This window comes from Anopheles coustani, chromosome 3 (assembly GCF_943734705.1).
Source record: "Anopheles coustani chromosome 3, idAnoCousDA_361_x.2, whole genome shotgun sequence".
Taxonomy (NCBI): Eukaryota; Metazoa; Arthropoda; class Insecta; order Diptera; family Culicidae; genus Anopheles; species Anopheles coustani.
In genome coordinates this window covers 87,375,893-87,396,916 of record NC_071288.1, presented here as the reverse complement: position 1 = coordinate 87,396,916, position 21,024 = coordinate 87,375,893, and the positions used below count along the sequence as shown (strand labels likewise).

The 21,024-nt window shown below is 44.4% G+C and overlaps 5 protein-coding genes across 5 annotated transcripts; 1 reads left to right on the top strand and 4 right to left on the bottom strand.

The window, feature by feature from the left end:
- Positions 1-535: 535 nt before the first annotated feature.
- LOC131260374 (probable ATP-dependent RNA helicase DDX46) lies at positions 536-4,220 on the top strand. The gene is made up of 4 exons (XM_058262077.1): positions 536-669; positions 749-1,096; positions 1,164-3,783; positions 3,857-4,220. The coding sequence occupies exons 1-4, from the start codon at positions 647-649 to the stop codon at positions 4,097-4,099; spliced, it is 3,234 nt and encodes a 1,077-aa protein (XP_058118060.1). The 5' UTR covers positions 536-646; the 3' UTR covers positions 4,100-4,220.
- A 1,152-nt stretch (positions 4,221-5,372) lies between these two features.
- Positions 5,373-7,585, bottom strand: LOC131260375 (hexamerin-1.1-like). Its single transcript, XM_058262078.1, has 3 exons — positions 7,489-7,585; positions 7,292-7,419; positions 5,373-7,217 (listed from the first exon to the last, which is right to left on the bottom strand). Exons 1-3 carry the CDS (start codon positions 7,583-7,585, stop codon positions 5,373-5,375), a joined length of 2,070 nt encoding a protein of 689 aa, XP_058118061.1.
- Positions 7,586-10,323: 2,738 nt separating this feature from the next.
- Positions 10,324-12,587, bottom strand: LOC131268739 (hexamerin-1.1-like). The gene is made up of 3 exons (XM_058271019.1): positions 12,491-12,587; positions 12,285-12,412; positions 10,324-12,201 (listed from the first exon to the last, which is right to left on the bottom strand). Exons 1-3 carry the CDS (start codon positions 12,585-12,587, stop codon positions 10,324-10,326), a joined length of 2,103 nt encoding a protein of 700 aa, XP_058127002.1.
- A 1,416-nt stretch (positions 12,588-14,003) lies between these two features.
- LOC131272537 (hexamerin-1.1-like) lies at positions 14,004-16,304 on the bottom strand. The gene is made up of 3 exons (XM_058274296.1): positions 16,193-16,304; positions 15,999-16,126; positions 14,004-15,927 (listed from the first exon to the last, which is right to left on the bottom strand). The coding sequence occupies exons 1-3, from the start codon at positions 16,302-16,304 to the stop codon at positions 14,071-14,073; spliced, it is 2,097 nt and encodes a 698-aa protein (XP_058130279.1). The 3' UTR covers positions 14,004-14,070.
- Positions 16,305-17,388: 1,084 nt separating this feature from the next.
- LOC131268732 (trypsin beta-like) lies at positions 17,389-19,193 on the bottom strand. Its single transcript, XM_058271007.1, has 4 exons — positions 18,943-19,193; positions 18,806-18,866; positions 17,646-17,992; positions 17,389-17,581 (listed from the first exon to the last, which is right to left on the bottom strand). The coding sequence occupies exons 1-4, from the start codon at positions 19,191-19,193 to the stop codon at positions 17,389-17,391; spliced, it is 852 nt and encodes a 283-aa protein (XP_058126990.1).
- Positions 19,194-21,024: the final 1,831 nt, after the last annotated feature.

Here is a 21,024-nt window from a genome sequence, read left to right as displayed (position 1 = left end):
GATCATGATCCAACAAAACATTCGATGGCAAAGCGCGAACAGAGAGCACAAAAACACAAATCACTTTACTGAAAAAACAGCACAATTTTTTAAAAAGAAGCGCAATACGTTGACGATACTACAAGCGCCTAGCAAACTCGCATCATTTTTGATTTGTTTTGGCACCGTTCGTTTGACAGTTCTTTACAGTTGGAGGCGAGGTTGTTAAGCGGTGCTATGCCTTCTGACAACTTATATACACCTCGCTTCTACAATTCAAAAATGATGAAAATTTAAATAAAATTGTTGGTCCATTTCTTTTAAAACATTCTTTAAAATCTTTCAAAATTTTCTAGTGCCTGTAGGCTCTACCTAATGTATAAAAAACTTAAGAAAAAACATTTTATTTTGTTCCATTTTTTTTTTCAAAACATAAACAATCCACAACTCAAAAACGCTAGCTGTCAAAATTTGCTTCTTTTCGCATAGCGTTACCAAAGCGTTGTCGTTGCCCTGGTGCTGCCGTCGTTTGGATCGTTGCGCGCTTCGGAATCGCCTCAAATCAGGTGAAAATACAATTTTTCTATTGTTATTTAGCTTCTCCACTTATCGACTGCCTACTACTACCACCACCCATCGATATTCGTGTGATTCCCTACTGCTCCGGATGACGCGAACAGGGGAAAATGGGTAAGTTGTTGGAAACCGGTCCAGTATGTTTACACAACACAGCACATCAAACTTTTCTCGCTCGTTTGGTCGGTTTCAGGAAGGATCGGCGTCGGTCGCGAAGTAAATCGAACTCACCGGAGCGCAAGAAGAAGCGCTCTCGTAGCCACGAAAGAAGCAGCAAATCGAGTGCGTCACGCTCGTCGGCCAGCAATGGTAGTGGCAATGCAGCATCCGGCTCAATGTCTTCGAGCAGTGGAAGTACCGGTGGTTCGAGCCGCCGGGAACGCCATCGGGAGCAGGAGCACCGGGAGCGCGAGCGGGAACAACAGTGGGAACGGGAAAAGGAACGTGACCGCGAGCTAGAGAAAGAACGCGAACGAGAAGCCGCACGGAAGCGAGAGCGGGAAAAGGAAAGGGAGAAGCTGCGCGAACAGGCCACGAAATAGTAAGTTACGGAAAGCGATATCATTGTAATGTCTAACTATTTTACAATTCCATTCTACAACCTGCAGTGCGCAAAGTGTGAGCAGTAGTGGAAAACAGTCGAAATTTGACCAAATGCCACCCGGCATGATGGCCCCACCGCCACTCCTCCCGCCTACGGTGGTGATGGTGGAAAAGCTGGCTGAAGAAAAGAAGCCAGTGTTCAGAGAGAAACCGAAGGAGGAAGTGTACGAGGTTCCCGTTGCGCCGATGGACAAGGAGGAGGAACAGCGACGTCTGGAGCAAGAGATGACGAAGCGCCGGGAACGCATTGAGCGTTGGCGGGCGGAACGAAACAAGAAGGAGCAAGAGATCAAAAAGCCACTGCCCACGATCGTGCCACCATCGGCATCTTCGGCCAAAAAGTGGAGCCTCGAAGACGACGAAGAGGACGATGAAACGGAGGACGCAAAGGATAAGGCGGACGCCGCTGCCGAGGAGGAAGAAGAGATCGATCCGCTCGATGCGTTCATGAAGGAGGTCAACGAAGAGGTTCGTAAGGTGAATAAACTGGCCAACCCGATGCCGAAAACCGATGGGAAAGCGTCCAGCAGTGGCGTCACGATTATCACCGGCGTGGCAAAGCAAAAGCCTGAAACTAAGAAGGGAGAGCTGATCGAACAGAACCAGGACGGGCTGGAGTACTCGTCGGAGGAAGAACAGGAAGACATCAAGGACACGGCGGCCAATCTGGCCAACAAGCAAAAGAAGGAGCTAGCAAAGATAGACCATTCCGGCATCAATTACATGCCGTTCCGGAAGTCATTCTACGTGGAGGTACCAGAGATTGCCCGCATGACACAAACGGAAATTGATGCGTACAAGAAAGAGCTTGAAGGAATCGCCGTCAAGGGTAAGGGCTGCCCGAAACCGATCAAAACCTGGGCCCATTGCGGAGTGTCAAAGAAGGAATTCGAGGTGCTTCGAAAGCTGGGCTTCGAAAAACCGACCCCGATCCAGTGTCAAGCCATCCCGGCAATCATGTCCGGCAGGGATTTGATCGGCATTGCCAAGACGGGCAGTGGCAAAACACTGGCCTTCATTTTGCCCATGTTCCGGCACATTCTCGATCAACCGCCACTGGAGGATGGCGATGGACCGATCACGATCATAATGACCCCGACTCGCGAGCTGTGCATGCAGATCGGAAAGGACATCAAAAAGTTCTCCAAGTCGCTGAACTTGCGGACGGTCTGTGTGTACGGCGGAACGGGTATATCGGAGCAGATTGCCGAACTGAAGCGCGGGGCGGAGATTATCGTCTGCACGCCCGGTCGTATGATCGATATGCTGGCGGCAAACTCGGGTCGCGTCACCAACCTACGGCGCGTCACTTATGTCGTGCTGGACGAAGCCGACCGGATGTTCGATATGGGGTTCGAGCCGCAGGTAATGCGCATTATCGACAATGTTCGACCCGATCGCCAGACGGTCATGTTCAGCGCGACTTTCCCGCGGCAGATGGAAGCGCTTGCCCGAAGGATCTTAAAGAAGCCGATCGAGGTTCAGGTCGGGGGCCGATCGGTCGTCTGCAAGGATGTCGAGCAGCACGTGGTCGTGCTGGAGGATGAGGCGAAATTTTTCAAACTACTCGAACTGCTCGGTCTGTATCAGGAGCAGGGCAGCATCATCGTGTTTGTCGATAAGCAGGAAAACGCCGATATGCTGCTGAAGGATCTCATGAAAGCATCCTACCCGTGCATGAGTCTGCACGGAGGCATCGATCAGTACGATCGTGACTCTACCATGAGCGACTTCAAGCAGGGTCGGGTGAAGCTTCTCATTGCGACCTCCGTCGCCGCCCGTGGCCTGGACGTGAAGCAGTTGATTCTGGTAGTAAACTACGACTGTCCGAATCACTACGAAGACTACGTGCACCGATGCGGACGGACGGGCCGTGCCGGTAACAAAGGTTTTGCCTGGACATTCCTCACCCCGGAGCAGGGACGGTACGCGGGTGATATCATCCGAGCCCTGGAACTGTCCGGTGGCACCGTACCGGACGATTTGCGCCATCTCTGGGACACATACAAAGACGCGCAGGAAGCCGAAGGCAAGAAAGTGCACACCGGTGGAGGGTTTAGTGGAAAGGGCTTCAAATTCGATGCGCAAGAAGCGGCCGCTGTTAACGAGCGGAAGAAGATGCAAAAGGCTGCCCTGGGTCTGCAGGATTCGGACGATGAGGAAGACCTGGAACAGGACATTGACCAGCAGATCGAAAACATGTTCGCTACCAAGCGCATCGTCAAGGAGGTGGAAGCACCGGTCACCAACACTCGGGAGCAGACAAACAATGCACCCGTCGTTCAGGCCCCACCCGTACCGACGGTCACGCACTCCGATAAGCTGGAGCTTGCCAAGCGGTTAGCGTCCAAGATTAACCTCCAGAAAACGCTCGGCACGGACACGAAGGGCGCAACGCAGCAGGCAGCCGAGGCCATACTGAAGGGGGCCAACACGCAGCAGCTCATAACGGCCAAGACGGTGGCGGAACAGTTGGCCGCGAAGCTGAACAACAAGCTCAACTACCAGCCGAAGGACGAAGAGGAACCGGTGGTGGAAACCAACGAGCAGGTATTCCGCAAGTACGAGGAAGAGCTGGAAATCAACGATTTTCCCCAGCAGGCCCGCTGGAAGGTCACATCGAAGGTAGGTTCCACCTGTCGTGACGAACTCTTTGAGCTTATTCTTATACAAATGTACCTTTGATAACCTCCCGCAGGAAGCATTGGCGCAAATTTCCGAGTATTCCGAAGCCGGCCTCACTGTGCGAGGTACGTATGTGCCACCCGGTAAGAATCCTCCCGATGGCGAGCGCAAACTGTATCTTGCGATTGAAAGTTGCAATGAGCTGGCGGTAACGAAGGCCAAGCGTGAAATTACGCGATTGATCAAGGAAGAACTGTTGAAACTGCAAGCCTCTTCGCACCACGTGATCAACAAAGCCCGGTACAAGGTTGTATAAGGGGATACACGCCGCATCTTGTGGAGTGTTCTGGCAATTGCTACTCTTTAACGGCGGGAGTGATCGGGCTCAGTTGGACATTACTTTCAAAATAAACTTTAATCGCATAATAGATCGTTAACAACAGTAACCGTTTTGTAAACTCTTTTATTGCTCCAATAACCGACATTTTTTCCATTACTAACTGTACTAAGAAATTGTACTACGAGGTGGGACAGGAAAACTTGACGATTTGGAAAGTGATTATAAAAAAAATAGTACAAACATATTATGTTATTAATGTTTCTCGTATAGCACTCTTCCATGGCGTTGGAAGGGATGGCGTGCCGTGCGTTGGTTTTTAGCTATTCCAGAGTCCGTAATTTGTCTTATTAGTCAAGCGCTTGACGACATACACATGTGTGATAACAAAATTTCCCCCTTGCTGGAAACTCTGCGTATCGTATGTTGCTTTCCCATTCTGACTATGTTTAGTAAATTGGTGCCTCTTTCAAATCGTCAAGTTTTCCTGCCCACCCTTAGTTACATGGTGCTACAACGAACGATTTCGTCCTTCTGGTCCAATACCTACCTTTATTGGCTGTTTCGTTTCCGCTATGCTTAAACCTTAGTTTAGGTCTTCTTCGCCTCCTCTGTCCTTAAGGGCAGTCACAACGGATTTTTTCGTCTGGATCTTGTCCAACCCACGGAAGCCTGGAGAGTATTATTCATTGCATAATATATGCATAGTAATGCAGTTAGGTGGCAATGAATCTCATAGAGCTCGTCGTTATAACGGCTTCTCTATAACGGGGCTACAAATTCTCCTAAGCATGTTTTAGTTAATCTCGACTTTATCGGGTTTTATCAGATTTCCATGTGTCGGAGGCGTTCTCCTGTCCTGTTAAGTACCAGTTTCGACTGGCTTGATGTTGTTTTCAGTGTAGACTTTGCACCCAAATGAATTGAAATTTTAGAAGAATTGAAAAGTTAGATCATCCACTGGTACAGCAAATTAGTATACCAACACTTTAAAGGGGCAGCGGTGGCATGTTATCGCTAGATAATAATCCTATCAATTGCTCCTCGTTTCCAAAGTCAGCCAACTTAGATTTCTATTTCGCTCGAGCTTTGTTTTGAGACTCTGCGGTTTTCATGATTGAGTCTGGTTCTACAACTTATAAATCATGATGAACAAAAACATTAGTTTGAATTATTGATGGTTTGATTTATTAATAATAAGCATCCTTTCGGGAGTTACAGATTTCGTTTTCCAGTCGCGCGTTACAGTGATTTAGTAGGAAGAGTTAACCTTGAATTCATCCGAGTGGTAGATGAAGACATCCTTGAAGTACATGTTCTTGGTGTAGAAGTAGCTGAAGTCGATGTCACGGTCGAACGGATATCCGAACGGCAGATCGTCGATGTATTTCGAGCCGGATCCAACACCGCACTGGTACGTGTTGTCGTAGGTCGAGAACTGCGGCACCTTCGGGGCGTAGTACGGGGTCACGACGAAGTAGAATGTCATCTCATAGCCGCTCGGGAGACCCTTCGGCAGAAGCAGACGGTCAGGGAAGCCACAGTGAGCCTCGGAGTTGTCCAGGACGAACTTCTCGCCACCGTTGTACGCCGTCATGATCTTCTTGTACAGCTCGGTGTAGGTCGTGCGGTCACGGACGCTGTAGTAGAAGTCACGCGAGTTGCGGACGATGGTGTTCTTGCCAGTGACAAAGTCGTACTGGTACTGATCGACCTCGACGAAGTATTTCTTCATGTACTGCAGTTCCTTGAAGTCGTAGAATTTGGGGCCCATGTACACGCGGACGACGCCCTTGCCGGCGAACTCCGAGTACACATCCATGGTGTAGGAGAACGGCTTGTGGTTGATGCGCTTCTGGCGGGCGAACACCGAGAAATCGAAGAACTTCTCACCAGATGCCTTGATCGGGACCACGTTGCTCACCTCAGCATCGAAGTACTCGAAGTAGGTAACAAGCTTGTCGAACACAACGCTCTTGATTTCAACACCCTTGAAGTACAGTTCCTCATAGGTGTACGGCTTCAGGTAGCTCTTGAACTTGTAGTAGAAGGTCAGGAAACGGTTGTACAGCTGGTAGAAGAAAGGATCACGCAGGGAGGTCTCGAAGTGCATCAGGGCGCTCGGGACGTACTTATAGAACTTAGCACCACCGCTGTACACCTGGCGGGCGATCATTTCGAAGAATCCGAAGTAGTAGTTATCCACGCTGTCGGGGTTGGAGAACATCATGTTTCCGAGGTACTCAACCGACTCTGGTTGACGCAGGTCGATCTTCGATCCATCCTCCAGGTAGTAGTAACCCTTGTCGATGACTTGACGGAAACGCTGCTCGTAGTCCTTCAGCAGAGTCACCTGGTAGTAGAAGTCCTTCGAGAAGCTGTAGTAGTCATTGCGGACGAAGAACGGAATGCCATTGTAGTAGCTCAGCTTCGACCAGTATCCGGTCTTGAGTGGGAAGTCATAGTCGAATTCCTCAATCGGTCCCAGGAAGTTCGCTTGACGCTCCAGGTAGTAACGGGCAATGAGTTGCTGGTACATGTACAGGTAGAGCTCTCCGCGACGATCCTTGGAGAAGTTGTACTTGTCGGTTCCAAGGAAGTACGGGTAGTCCATCATGAAGTAGTAGTAGTACGCGTTCAGTCCGATATCCTCAGTGAAGTAAGCCAGCTTTTCCTCACCGTAGTAGTCAATCGGGTAGGTGGCGGTGAAGTTGTCGTAGACAACATTGTACTTGCCATTGCTAGCAAAACCGAACTTCTGGTCGTACTGCTTACGGAAGGTGACACTATGGATAACGTCGGTGTTGAAGAAGTAGTACGGGTAGATTTCGTAGATGGCCGGCAGCACGAAGCCCTTCAGCTCCGGATGATGGAAGACAGCCAAGGTCAGAGCGTGAATGAAGATACCCTCGTTCACGTTCTCACGGGCAAAGACGACGTTCTTGTAGAAGGTATCGAAGTCAACGGAGTTGTAGAAGAAGTTGAACAGAAGGTACGTCTGCGTCATGTACTCCTTGTTGTAGATGCTGAACAGCTCACCCTTGCCCAGGAATCCGGCTTTGTAGTAGTTGAAGAATTCAGCTACATCTTCGAAGTTCTAGAATATGGTCGACACAAGAAGCATGAAGTTAATGATGGTGCTTTAGTAAAAGTAAAACTGATAATACATACCACATATTTGCTCTCATCGGTGATGTAGGACTTAGTGTACGGCAAGTACTCTTCGAATTGAAGAGGAAGATGGATGTTCCTCAGTACTTCGAAGAAGAACTTCTGCTTGTACAGGAAGTCCTTGTCGGCTATATTATTGAAGGCAATAGCAAATAATTAAAACATTTTTCACTGGCATAATGCACTCTAAAACTTACCATACTTCACGCTGGTCACCGGATGCGAGGAGGGATAGTAGGCAGCGCTGGTCAGGGCGACCAGGCCAAGTGCGATGGCTACAACAGTCAGTCTCATCTTCTACTCTCCGTTGTGGACTGCTTCCGCTGAATGATGTCTGTTCAACGAATCCCGGGGTTTTATATAGGGCCCGCGGCGATGAACTTATCAACTAGCGCTTATTACCGTTCTTGTGCTTGTCTTACTTACCATGCATGATGCAAATGGAAGAAATAAATGTAAGGTTGTGTTGGGGACGGATTGTCTCTAGCTTTGCTCTTTAGCGGATGAACGAATCAAACCAATTTTTTTACCTATTTTCGTATGGTGTGGTGCGGTTAAACTCAAAAACTTTTTTGGTTTTACAAACTTTTAGTACCAAAAGGGATCGAAGGTATTCTTCTACTTATGAACTAAGATTACAAAATTTACATTATCAATATCACATCAATGCTTGTTGATGCTTTAAAGCAAGTTATTATTCTAGAAAAAAGTTTAATGTTTAACATACTCACCATTGTACTTTTGACCCATTTTCTCAAAAACAATTTTGTACGTTGTTGGTTCGTTGACATAGATTTAGCGTTCTATTTAAAAAAAAATCACTGTCCTCCTCACTTTTAATTGTACAAGCAAAGCTCTCACTCGCATCTGAACTTTTACAATTATATTCGGTCTATCTATGAGCAATACATTTTATTAAGCTTATTTTACTATCAATTTTTGTACCACCGTAAATTGTTGACGTGAATTTCATATTAATTTTCAATTCTTTTAATAAAATCCCGATTATTCTCCTATCGATGGAGTTTTAATTCAAGGCTAAAACCAAATTTTTAAACTTGTTTTCAAATTGGATGCACTTTCTATTCTCTTTTTCTTATTCTTATTCGTGGATTAGCCGTGTTAGAGAGAATTGACAATACGGTACGGCATCTATTTATTTTAGTATGTTCATTTAACATTATTAATCATGTCATCTTTGAATGTGGATGTTTATCAATTGGTTTTGGCCTTTCACCTGTACTGCGCCAGCATTAAAAACTTTAAAAATAGATATTTATAGAGCGAGGTGTTAATTTTTCAGCCGGACTTCAAGACATCTAGTTTCGATATTTATTTGGAACGCTCGTTTTGGAGGTTGTTTGTCAATCTTTTTAATTAACAGTACACACATTTTCAAATTAATAAAACAGTTTAAAAATTCAGCACACAATACTCTACATTGTTGCCAAAACTAAATTCAGTTTGCCAATTTCTCTATAAATTGGGCAAGTGTATTTTGAATTACATCACGTTCCCAAGAGTGTTCTTATTATCTTAACAAAACATTCCATACGTTGTGCCTTTCTTGTAACCTTCAGGTGCTCAGGTTCTTATCAAATTTCACACACTTGACCTCTGTGTCAAGTGCATCTTGCATTCGCTGGTCAACTGTTCCGATGTGAACGACCTGAAGTCATGAGATTGCATATTATTAATTTTTACTGCTCTTTTTGCTCATTTCACATCCGTAAGATTATGCTGGCCGAATCACCTAGAAACAGTAAATATGCCGTTGCACTATGCACACTGTTTTGCAACTGCATGATTACCTTATCGCCTTCGCCAAAAATACTTCCAATCAAAGAAAACAGTTCATCGACATCGAAAATTAGATTTTGTCCGTAATGGATGATGCGATATTTTCAAACAAAATGTATGGCTGCTTTTATTTAGCAACAAAGTATTCCTTTGTAAAAACACATTCTCAGGAGAAGCTAAATGATATCAAACTTTGATACTTTACCTACTTTTATAAGAACAATAACAACTTAGATGGGAAAAGACTTTTTTTTGTTATGAAGGTCAAATCGTTTCCTTTTAGTGAATAATTTGATTTCCTAGAAATGTTATTTTGTTTCACTAACGGAGTGTTTGCGATCGGATGTAACATCGACTGCCTCCTACGGCTTGTGATCGGTTTAACGTTGCCCGGACTAAGCGACCATGGTGGGGCACGAACATTCAAAGGACAAACTTACAAGAACGAAAGAGTTTACACTATTAACCGTATATTATTAATATAAGTCAATAATTGTTAAAAGTCATCTCCATTCTTCAACGATGGTGCAAACATTATGTATACATATCGAACACGAATTGATTCTACTTGCGCAAACATAATCAACGTACTAAACGTTATCCCGAATCTGCATCTTGAAATTAAACATAAATTGTTACAGTCCTACAATCATGTCATAAATGTAGCAGGTAAACAAAATGGTCAAGCAACCTTTAACCATTGTGAGTTATAATGTTTCGTATAAAAAAATGCCGCTGGACCCGCCACTGCCAACGATTTAATTAAGGTATTTCAAATATTAAAATAAGTGTAAGATACAGAATAACTTTATTTCTCAATCTCGGTTCGATAGGTAAATGATGTACACCGATAATCTCAACGAACTTGGTCATTCTCTTAGTCATGATCGGATGAAACATAGTTAAGCTGAATTTAGTTCACTTTATTTTATTTTAAGAGTCATGATAAGATTGATGCACTGCTGAAAGAATCTTTTCAATATGAAATAGATTGGATTCGACTTGCTCCGATGGACAAAGCGTATCAGCCCGAAATATGCGGATAACGAATTTCTTCGAGATTGCAGATTGTCCGTTTGTTGTTACGCCTGACCGTTTGTAAGAAATTTTTCAAGACCTTCGTTGTCAGCTTCGTAAAAAGGAATAATTTTCAGTAACATATCATTATTATTCAACAGAATTCATTTATTAACAAAGCATATCCGATATCAGAACAACAATCATTGGAAGACTTAGTACGGCACATACGGCGTTTCTTCAACGGCGTGGTACGGCACGTACGGTTTAATTTCTTCGGAGTGGTAGATGAAGACATCCTTGAAGTACATGTTCTTGGTGTAGAAGTAGCTGAAGTCGATGTCACGGTCGAACGGATATCCGAACGGCAGATCGTCGATGTATTTCGAGCCGGATCCAACACCGCACTGGTACGTGTTGTCGTAGGTCGAGAACTGCGGCACCTTCGGGGCGTAGTACGGGGTCACGATGAAGTAGAATGTCATCTCATAGCCGCTCGGGAGACCCTTCGGCAGAAGCAGACGGTCAGGGAAGCCACAGTGAGCCTCGGAGTTGTCCAGAACGAACTTCTCGCCACCGCTGTACGCCGTCATGATCTTCTTGTACAGCTCGGTGTAGGTGGTGCGGTCACGGACGCTGTAGTAGAAGTCACGCGAGTTGCGGACGATGGTGTTCTTGCCAGTGACAAAGTCGTACTGGTACTGATCAACCTCGACGAAGTATTTCTTCACATACTGCAGATCCTTGAAGTCGTAGAACTTGGGGCCCATGTACACGCGGACGACGCCCTTGCCGGCGAACTCCGAGTACACATCCATGGTGTAGGAGAACGGCTTGTGGTTGATGCGCTTCTGGCGGGCGAACACCGAGAAATCGAAGAACTTCTCACCAGATGCCTTGATTGGGACCACGTTGCTCACCTCGGCATCGAAGTACTCGAAGTAGGTCATCAGCTTCTCGAATGCAACGCTCTTGATTTCAACACCCTTGAAGTACAGTTCCTCATAGGTGTACGGCTTCAGGTAGCTCTTGAACTGGTAGTAGAAGGTCAGGAAACGGTTGTACAGCTGGTAGAAGAAAGGATCACGCAGGGAGGTCTCGAAGTGCATCAGGGCGCTCGGGACGTACTTATAGAACTTAGCACCACCGCTGTACACCTGGCGGGCGATCATTTCGAAGAATCCGAAGTAGTAGTTATCCACGCTGTCGGGGTTGGAGAACATCATGTTTCCGAGGTACTCAACCGACTCTGGTTGACGCAGGTCGATCTTCGATCCATCCTCCAGGTAGTAGTAACCCTTGTCGATGACTTGACGGAAACGCTGCTCGTAGTCCTTCAGCAGAGTCACCTGGTAGTAGAAGTCCTTCGAGAAGCTGTAGTAGTCATTGCGGACGAAGAACGGAATGCCATTGTAGTAGCTCAGCTTCGACCAGTATCCGGTCTTGAGTGGGAAGTCATAGTCGAATTCCTCAATCGGTCCCAGGAAGTTCGCTTGACGCTCCAGGTAGTAACGGGCAATGAGCTGCTGGTACATGTACAGGTAGAGCTCTCCGCGACGATCCTTCGAGAAGTTGTACTTGTCGGTTCCAAGGAAGTACGGGTAGTCCATCATGAAGTAATAGTAGTACGCGTTCAGTCCGATATCCTCAGTGAAGTAAGCCAGCTTTTCCTCACCGTAGTAGTCAATCGGGTAGGTGGCGGTGTAGTTGTCGTAGACAACATTGTACTTGCCATTGCTAGTAAAACCGAACTTCTGGTCGTACTGCTTACGGAAGGTGACACTATGGATAACGTCGGTGTTGAAGAAGTAGTACGGGTAGATTTCGTAGATGGCCGGCAGCACGAAGCCCTTCAGCTCCGGATGATGGAAGACAGCCAAGGTCAGGGCGTGAATGAAGATACCCTCGTTCACGTTCTCACGGGCAAAGACGACGTTCTTGTAGAAGGTATCGAAGTCAATGGAGTTGTAGAAGAAGTTGAACAGAAGGTACGTCTGCGTCATGTACTCCTTGTTGTAGATGCTGAACAGCTCACCCTTGCCAAGGAATCCGGCTTTGTAGTAGTTGAAGAACTCAGTCACTTCTTCGAAGTTCTAGATCGTGGAAAAAGGTTGTCATAAAAAGTGAATGATGTTAGCAAATATTGATGACATGTGAATAATGAACATCGACATACCACATATTTGCTCGAATCAGCGATGTAGGACTTAGTGTATGGCAAGTATTCCTGGAACTGAAGGGGGAGATGGATATTCCTAAGCACCTCGAAGAAGAACTTCTGCTTGTACAGGAAGTCCTTGTCGGCTGTAAAAAAAACGGCAATTGCGAAAACGAAATGAGTTAAGAACGGAATATTGACTGTTAAGTTTATTGTACACTTACCATACTTAACTCCAGTTACTGGTTGAGAAGGGGGATAGTAAGCACCGCTGGTCAGGGCGACCAGGCCGAGTGCGATGGCTACAACAGTCAGTCTCATCTTCTACTCTCCTTTGTGGACACCACGCTGTGAGTGAAGTTGAATGCGGCTGCCCCCGTTTTATACCCAGATTTTGGCAGTTTCTTATCGTTTATTCATCTTCTATTTGCTCGTTTCAGCGATTTCGATTCGGTTCAATACTATTTTAAGCTGTACGCATTGTTGATTTCGGTTGCTACCTTTTCGTTGATAGTAGTTGCCATACTGCAATACACGATTTGCATATTATGAGGCGAAGAAAAAGTTGTTTTGCAGAGCGAGAGTTTTGCAATCGAAATTGGGCAACGAGAGGAGCTGCTATACATTTCATCCTCTGATTAGCAATCTATTTTTGTTTCTCTTTTCACGTAACCAAGTTATGTTTCGATTTTGTTTAATCATTCGTGGGATATTTGTTTGCTTCCCATTTTCGTTGCGAACTGCTCGTTATGCTTTTCGGGACCTAAAATCATTAAAGTTCAATCAATTCTGCCATTGATGAATCAGTGATGAAGTTTCCGATACGGAAGTTTGACTATTCACCAAAAAACACATAGCGTTCATATTTTTATTTGTTAAAATATATTCAGCATTTTTAAATGTATTTACGGAGTTTGTATAACATCATCGTACTATTTTCGACTTGTGTTGCTTATAGCAATGGATTTGTTTCATTTAATTTGTTTATATTATTGGTTTATAAAATATGAGTTAGTTGATCAAATTAATTACTAAGATTTGAAAGTAGTTATGTTATCTCTGTTATCTGCACAATTTGTTCTGTCAATAAACATTTTCATTAAATTGAATTTATTTATAAATTTGAAAACACTACCCAAACTTTGCGAATATTCTTGTATTGAAAAAATAGTATTTTACAAGCTTTCAAAATACATTAATGTAATGGGTTATTTTAAAATGTTTTTGCTGTAGTTTTATCATATCATTTAATTTCATTGCCGGATCACTTATAGGCAATGACATTTTATATTTTATGAGAGTCATACTTAACGGATGCTTACGCGATCGATAATCTTTAAGCACAAATATGTGTTGTTCTTTATTAATTTTTTATTTATTATTCTATACTATTTAATACACAGTACTCCTTAAATTTCACAATTGCCCTTGAAAGGATTTGTTTTATGGAAGATTTTTAATATATTCTTGCAGGCTGTAAGATATCCTTGTCTCATTTGTTTAATTTGTATACTCCATACCCTGATCATTCTGTGTCATCGTTTTCGTTTTCAGGTTTTGAAAAATAGACCTTTCAATGTGATAAAGTTGAAGTAACCTACTATCAATATGTAAAAATGAAATTATTTTTTTCAACAATTCACGAGAATAAGAACACACATTTATATCAATTATTACATTCGTTTCTTTATAAACAAAAAGTATTCAAACAAAGCCGTTAAATTTTTTGGTAACATGAAGTTGTATGTATTTATTCGATTTTCTTTACAAAAAATTTTGTTAGCAAACTACCTGAATGTTCATATCAATGCGATGCATTTTGCTGATTCCCGTTCACATGATACACCGAAACGTCTACAAAGTGCATATTTTTGGTGACAAAGTTACTGAAGTTAATCTCCCGATCGAACGGAAACCCAAACGGAAGCTCGTCGATGTACTTCGAACCCGACCCAGTGCCACACGTGTACGTGGAGTCGAATGTTGAGAATTGCGCTACCTTCGGTGGTTTGAACGGAGTGACGATAAAGAAGAAGCTCATCGAAAACCCGTTCGGTAGGCCTTTAGGTAGCAGCAGCCGATCGGGCCATCCGCAGTGTGCCTCGGACATGTCCAGCACGAACTGCTCCTCACCCCGGTACGCCTTCATGATGCGCATGTACAGCTCCGAGTAGGTGGTCCGATCACGAATATCGTAGTAGAAGTCACGCGTGTTTCGCTTGATCTGGTTGTTCCCCACGACCAGGTCCACCGTGTACTGGTCCATCTCGACGAACATCTTCTTCATGTACTGCAGCTGGCCAAGGCTGTACATCTGCGGTCCCATGTACATTCGCACTACACCTTTCCCGGCGAACTGGGAGCTAATGTTCAGCTCGTAGCTGAACGGTTTGTGATTCAATCGATCTTTGCGCGCCAGCACACTGAAGTTCCACGTCGAACGCTCTCCGGTGTAATCAAAGCCAAGCCCGTTGCTAATGTCAACGTCAAACGGCTCGAAGAAGGTTACCAGTTTCTCAACGGAGACGCTCTTTATCTCCACTCCTTCGAAGTTCAGCTCGTCGATTGTGTACGGCGGAAGGAAGCCCTTGAAATCCCAGTAAAAGCCTAGCACTCGTTGGAAGAACTGGTAGAACAGTGGATCGCGCATCGAAGTTTCGTAGTGCATAAGGACCCCCGGCCAGACCTCGCTGGACGAACCGTAGTAGTCACCCTGTGCCAGTATCATGCGTGCCGTCGTTTCGATCATCTTGTAGTAGTCCACGTGAACACTGTCCACATTGCCACTGACGAGGTTACCCACGACATCGATAGCTTCCGGTTTGCGAAGGTCAATTCGCTGCCCATCGCGTCCGTTCAAATATCCGAAATCGATCGCTTGACGTACGCGCTCCTCGTAGGCCTTCAGGCCGCTCAGTTTAATCGGATCGTACGGACGCCAAAGGAAGTTGCTTTCACGTGCACGGAAAGGCACTCCGTTCCAGTAGCGCAGCATCGGGTAGTATCCGGTTGCGATCGGAGACTCCCAGGTCAAGACCTGAACCGGTCCTAGGCCGTTTGCGCTGCGTTCCAAGGAGTAACGGGCGAGCAGCTGCTGGTGCATGAACAGGTACAACTCACCCCTGCGGTCCTTGTTCAGGCCAAGTTTATCACCACCCAAGAATGGCGCGTAGTCCATCATGAAGTAGTAGTAGTACGCATTCAAGCCGACGTCCTCCGTGAAGTACGACAGCGAACCCTCTCCGTAGAACTGGGTGGCGAATGTGGAGGTGAAATTTGACTGTGCAACGTTGTATCTTTTGTTGGCATAGAAACCGTAGCTCGGATCCATGGCACGCCGGTTCGTAGCATCGTGGAAGACGTCCCCGTTGAAGAAATGATGAGGATACACCTCGTAGATCGCTGGTAGCACAATACCCTGCAGATCGCTCCTATGGAGGACGGACAGTGTCAGGGCGCACAGAAACATGCCTTCGTTGATGTTCTGCCGGGCCCAAACAACGTTCTTGTAGTACGTTTCCCAGTCGAGTGCATTTTGGAAGAAGCGATACAGCTGCACTGTCTGCTTGGCATACCAGTAGTTGAAGATGGTAAATATTTCCCCTTTCTTAAGCAATCCCTGCTTGTACGACTGCAGGAACTCATTTACTTCAGTGTAGTTCTGGAAATCGAGAACACAACTCGGTCAAACCTTTCACAATCTTACAACACGGGTACTAATTTCCTACTAACCGCATATTTACTTTGATCCGTAATCCATTGCTTTGCAAAGGGCAGGTACTCCTCGGTTGCGATGGGTTGATGCAAGTGGCGCATTATCTCGAAGAAGAATTTTTGCTTCTCCAGGAACTCCTTATCAGCTAGAGGGAAAAAACCAACGAACATGACTAACTGATGTTGAGATCTTACACCTCCTTCGCACCTACCGTACTTGTTCGACACGCCGTTCACTAAAGTTTGAGACGTCGGGACATAGCTAGCGTGGCAGAACGTAAGGATCGTGCCACAGATCACCAACGCAGCAACCAGCAACTTCATTGTGTCGAAGTGAAATTTGCACTCTGCTACTCAGTTGAGCACAGCGCTTTCTTTTATAGGACCAATCCGAAATGAGCCACAGAGAAAGTTGAATAGCGATTGAGAGACTTCTCTTGCAGCAGAGAGTGAAATTATACTACAATCCTAGGTAACCCTGCAGCTTGTCTCACATTTGGGGATTTTTTCGTCTAATGATGCTTCATTACGTTACGTAACGGATGCATAAGTAAGCGAGAGAAGAGCACAAGTGCACTGATAAGAATATTTGTATACAATACTCAATACGGAATAAATCAGGAGCGTCGAACACGATCGCATGGTTTCATGGGTTCAGGTTTAAGGAAATGTTTAAATCAATGCCTAACTATCACTAAATCGATCATTATCAGTATGATCGTTATCGTACTTACTGCCATGTCGTGCTTCTTGTATTGAAAAATATGTTAAGCTCAGCTTGTATACATTCAGGCGTTTCCGAATTCGAATGAAACAATTGAACACTTGAAGCAATGTAACTAAACTCGTAGTATAAATTTAATCGCCAGAGAATCCGTCCGGTTATGATACAATCAAATATATCATCCATCATAATATGTTACTTTTGTAAGTCAATTTTTTTAATTTAACCGAGGAGCCACACGTAAGCGAACGAACGCGTATAACGAATTTTTTGGCCCGAGCTTTTTGCGCCAATCGCTGTATACCATATTTATAACAGTTGGTCTGTTTTTTTTACCCGTACATGGAAGGGGAAGAATGCCCAAAAAATTCGCTCGACTTTTTCTGTGCGCTAGCGAACGTTCGCTCGAATTCTGAGCACCGAACGTGAACCGAAGGAAGGAAAGAGAAATCTATCATTAGAGCGAGGGGCATTGCTGACACACGGTAAGCTCCAGCCGCTCGAAAAAAACGTTCGTTCGGTGTAAAAAGCTTCACGTGTGGCTCCTCGGTAAAGCACAATAACACACAAAAATTTCATGTTGAACTGTTTGCTTCTTTAAAACAACAAACAAACATTTATTAATAAACTAACACATACTCCTTAGTTCAGTTATACTTTGTGAACAAGTGTACTAGGTCAGGATTAAACACCTGTGTTAGAAAATATGAACGAACGTATAATGTCGGCAGGAATTTTGGCGAAGACCGCCGGCTTAGAAGCGTTGCAATTGCCCGTACCCCAGGATACGATCCCATAGAGGCGACCTTCGCACACCAACGGACCGCCACTATCGCCGGAACAAGTATCGGTGGCATCCCCTTTGGCACAGATCATGCTGCAAACATTCAAAGCAGGTACGTGATTTTGGGCTCAACATTTTAGTGTAAGGTTTCGCTTACCTCGTTGTTATCGTACTTAAATACCATTTTGCTCGACAGGCTGCCGGTGTTATCAGCTGCAAGTATCCGATTTGCAGCGTTAGTGGTATCTTCCGGTTTTTACGGTTGGTTAGACCCCATCCGGTCGCGTGACACATGGTAGGTTTAGCAGCCGTGATGATGGGGTCGGTGTTCTGCAGGGCTATAGCGGCTATGTTTGGTTGATCGCCAAACGTCCCTGTGATATCAATGATGGCAACATCGTTGTGCGTGGAAGCGTCATCGTAGTTAGGGTGAATCTTTATCGATGCTGCGTAGAACGTCACATTCATCCCAGTCTGAGTGGAACTCCCTCCATGTAGGGTGACCTTGGATGAAAAGTATCTTAGAAAAGCAAACCCAAGACTCTTTCAAATTCTTCGCTTCACTTCCGCAATACGTTACCGTTTGTGGATCAACCTGAGAATACACACAATGAGCTGCGGTAAGCGCTGAACTGTTTGAAATCACGACAGCACCGCAAATGGCAACCCCGTCTACTTTTAACAGCAGCATGTGCTTATGATCTCGAATATCCGCATCTTGTCCGCCAACAATGCGTATACCCGGTACTGCACCTGCTGCCTCAGTCCAGGCAACATGATTTACCGATAAGAAGCACACTACACCCAACACCAAAGCGAACATCGTTCCACCGCAAGAGTAACTAAATTCAGTAAATTATTTTTATCGAACTGTACGTCAGTGCTAATGTTTCCTCCACTGTTGACTTAGGTGTGTCAAAACCCTCCTTCAAATCTGTGCTGTAGTATATCAACTGAACCCACACACACTCTTAACGAGGAGCTGAGGTAAGAGCCTAAACCATGTGCCATGTTTCATATTTTGTTGGACTTGGATCTATTAGACGATAAATATCTGTATAATGGTTCGGCAGATTGCAAATAAATAGCCGGTTCATCACATAAGAAGATGTCTAATTTAAAAGCTCTGCAAAATTGTATGTAATGAGTGGGTCGTATGGACTGCTTTATTGATCTTTAAATACTAAAATCATGTGTATTTTCCCTGATAAACAAACGCACACTGTTTGACACAATTTTAGTGAAAACTACGGGGTATTGGCCAGAACAAAGCTCATCGCCCCCAATAACAACACCAGTCAACTGGTCATTGCATACCAGTGGCCCACCACTGTCACCGTAACAGGCATCTGCGTTTGGAAGCTGAGCACAAACCATCCTGAAATAGGAAACACAATTTAGTCGATTTTTTATTTTCCTCCACCGGAGTTACCTTGCTATTGTCTCTCGCTTACCGGGAAGTTATTTCGAATGGGGCCCATTCACTTGCGCAGCTGTATTGCGAAACAACCTGCATCCAAACTAGCTGCAGAGTTTCCGAGCTGGTTTTCGATTGACCATTTGTCGATCCCCAACCGGCTACGTAGCACCAGGTAGGGCGCGCCGGTGAATAGGTCAGCTCCATGGTTTGCAGCTTTATAGCGCCAACGTTCTCGTGTCCATCGAACGTGGCTTCAATCGTGACGACGGCCACATCGTAATCCATAGTCGAGGGATCGTATTGGGGATGAAGAACGTAACTGCGAATCCGGAAATCGACACCACCGTCGTTTTGGCGAGTGCTCCCTCCGACTAACGACACCTGAAACAGAACTTTCGGTTTTTTTAAAGCGGTATGGAACGTGGCATGGTAGTACAAAAATTCTCACTGTAACAGGATTAGGCTTAAAACCGAAACACTGGGCAGCTGATAAGGCATGTTTGCTCGTTATGATGCTCCCGGCGCAAATGAAAAAGTTATAAATGTACACCCGCACTATAAATGGGTAGTTCTCGATGGAAACTTGCGTCCCGTTGACAATTCTTCCCGATGGCACCTTTCTTTCCGGCTCGGATTTGAGAGCCTGTGCCCAAAGCACAGCCAGAAACACGAGGCCAATAACCTGCCTCATGGTGTGGCAATTGATAACTAACAAACCAACGTGACATTTTTGTCTAACTTCAGGCCTCGATTGTGATCAAATGTTTCAAGGTCAGTTTATACACTTGTACATACAATTTTGCACTTTTGTTTTTTGCAATTTCATGCGAAGGTTTTTGCAATTTCTGAGGCAACAATTGCGAACTAGTATGGGTTAGTGATATCTTTCACCTTGTACGTCCATATAAACGAATTCTCGTATGAATTACTTCATGGTCATGGTCCAAAACATACACCACGGAAGATAATATATACACAAGACCAACATTAATACATAATAAAACCACGACGATGGAAAAATTTGGACGACCTTGAACCCATTGTATTTACATACGTACCCATTGCGTTTCGAAGAATACTGCGAACGAGGAACGCTGTACAACACACAATTACACAATTACATTTGTAGCTTTTTTCCCATTTTGAAGGACAATTGATGTGAAGAAGTAAGAACAGGTGGATAATAACAACTGTGCGTAAAATTAAAAAAAAATTCAATGGATATGTTAGAACAGTGCACTATGGAGCGAAAAGAGCAAATTGCCGGGATAAAATTCGGAATCAAATGTTTTGCAATTTTTTCATTGTAATATCGTGTAATACTATTATATTACACGAAATTATGATGTTTCTGGACAATCCCGCCAGGTGGCGCTGCAAAAACCTCATATTTTTGGAATTTTCTATGGGTGCATTATTTTTTATTTTTTTTTTATATTAACTTAAAGATTTTTTAAAGTTTGATATAAAACAAATTAAATTAACTACAAACTTTCATTCAAAATATTGTCATCTGGAATATAATTGATATTCAAAGCATCTAACGCGGACATAACGTCTCCTAACGAAGAGCTACTATCTGAATATTCTGAACTTGTACCATCATCTTCTTGGGTTTGAATTGGCAAGGGATTGTTACTATTTGAGGAGCTGTAATCTACGAAGAATGTTTTTACTGCGTCTGGGTAAGGAATTTGTTTTTTATTTTTCAACGATTTGGCCAGAGATATTGTTGAAATGTATGGATCGGATGATTGTAATGCTCTCATAAAAATGTCTTTAATATTGAATTCTCGTGACATTTTACGGGCGTGTTCTCTTCTATCCCTTCTGTATATTTTATTTCTACCTTCTGCTGCTTCCTCTCCTAAGGATCCCAATGGAGCTGGGGCATTTACAATGATTTCACCTACATGCGCAAGAACTTTATGGACAGTGGAAGGCATTTTGTACCAATTATAATGATGTATGTAAAACTTGTATGTATCTTTGCAATATAGACTAATAGTTTTTGGATTTAAAGGCTGTGAACAGTTGATGGCTATTAAAATATTTCGAAACCTTTCTATGAGTTCTGTTTCTATTTGCAAAATATCGCTCAATTTTTCTATGTTTG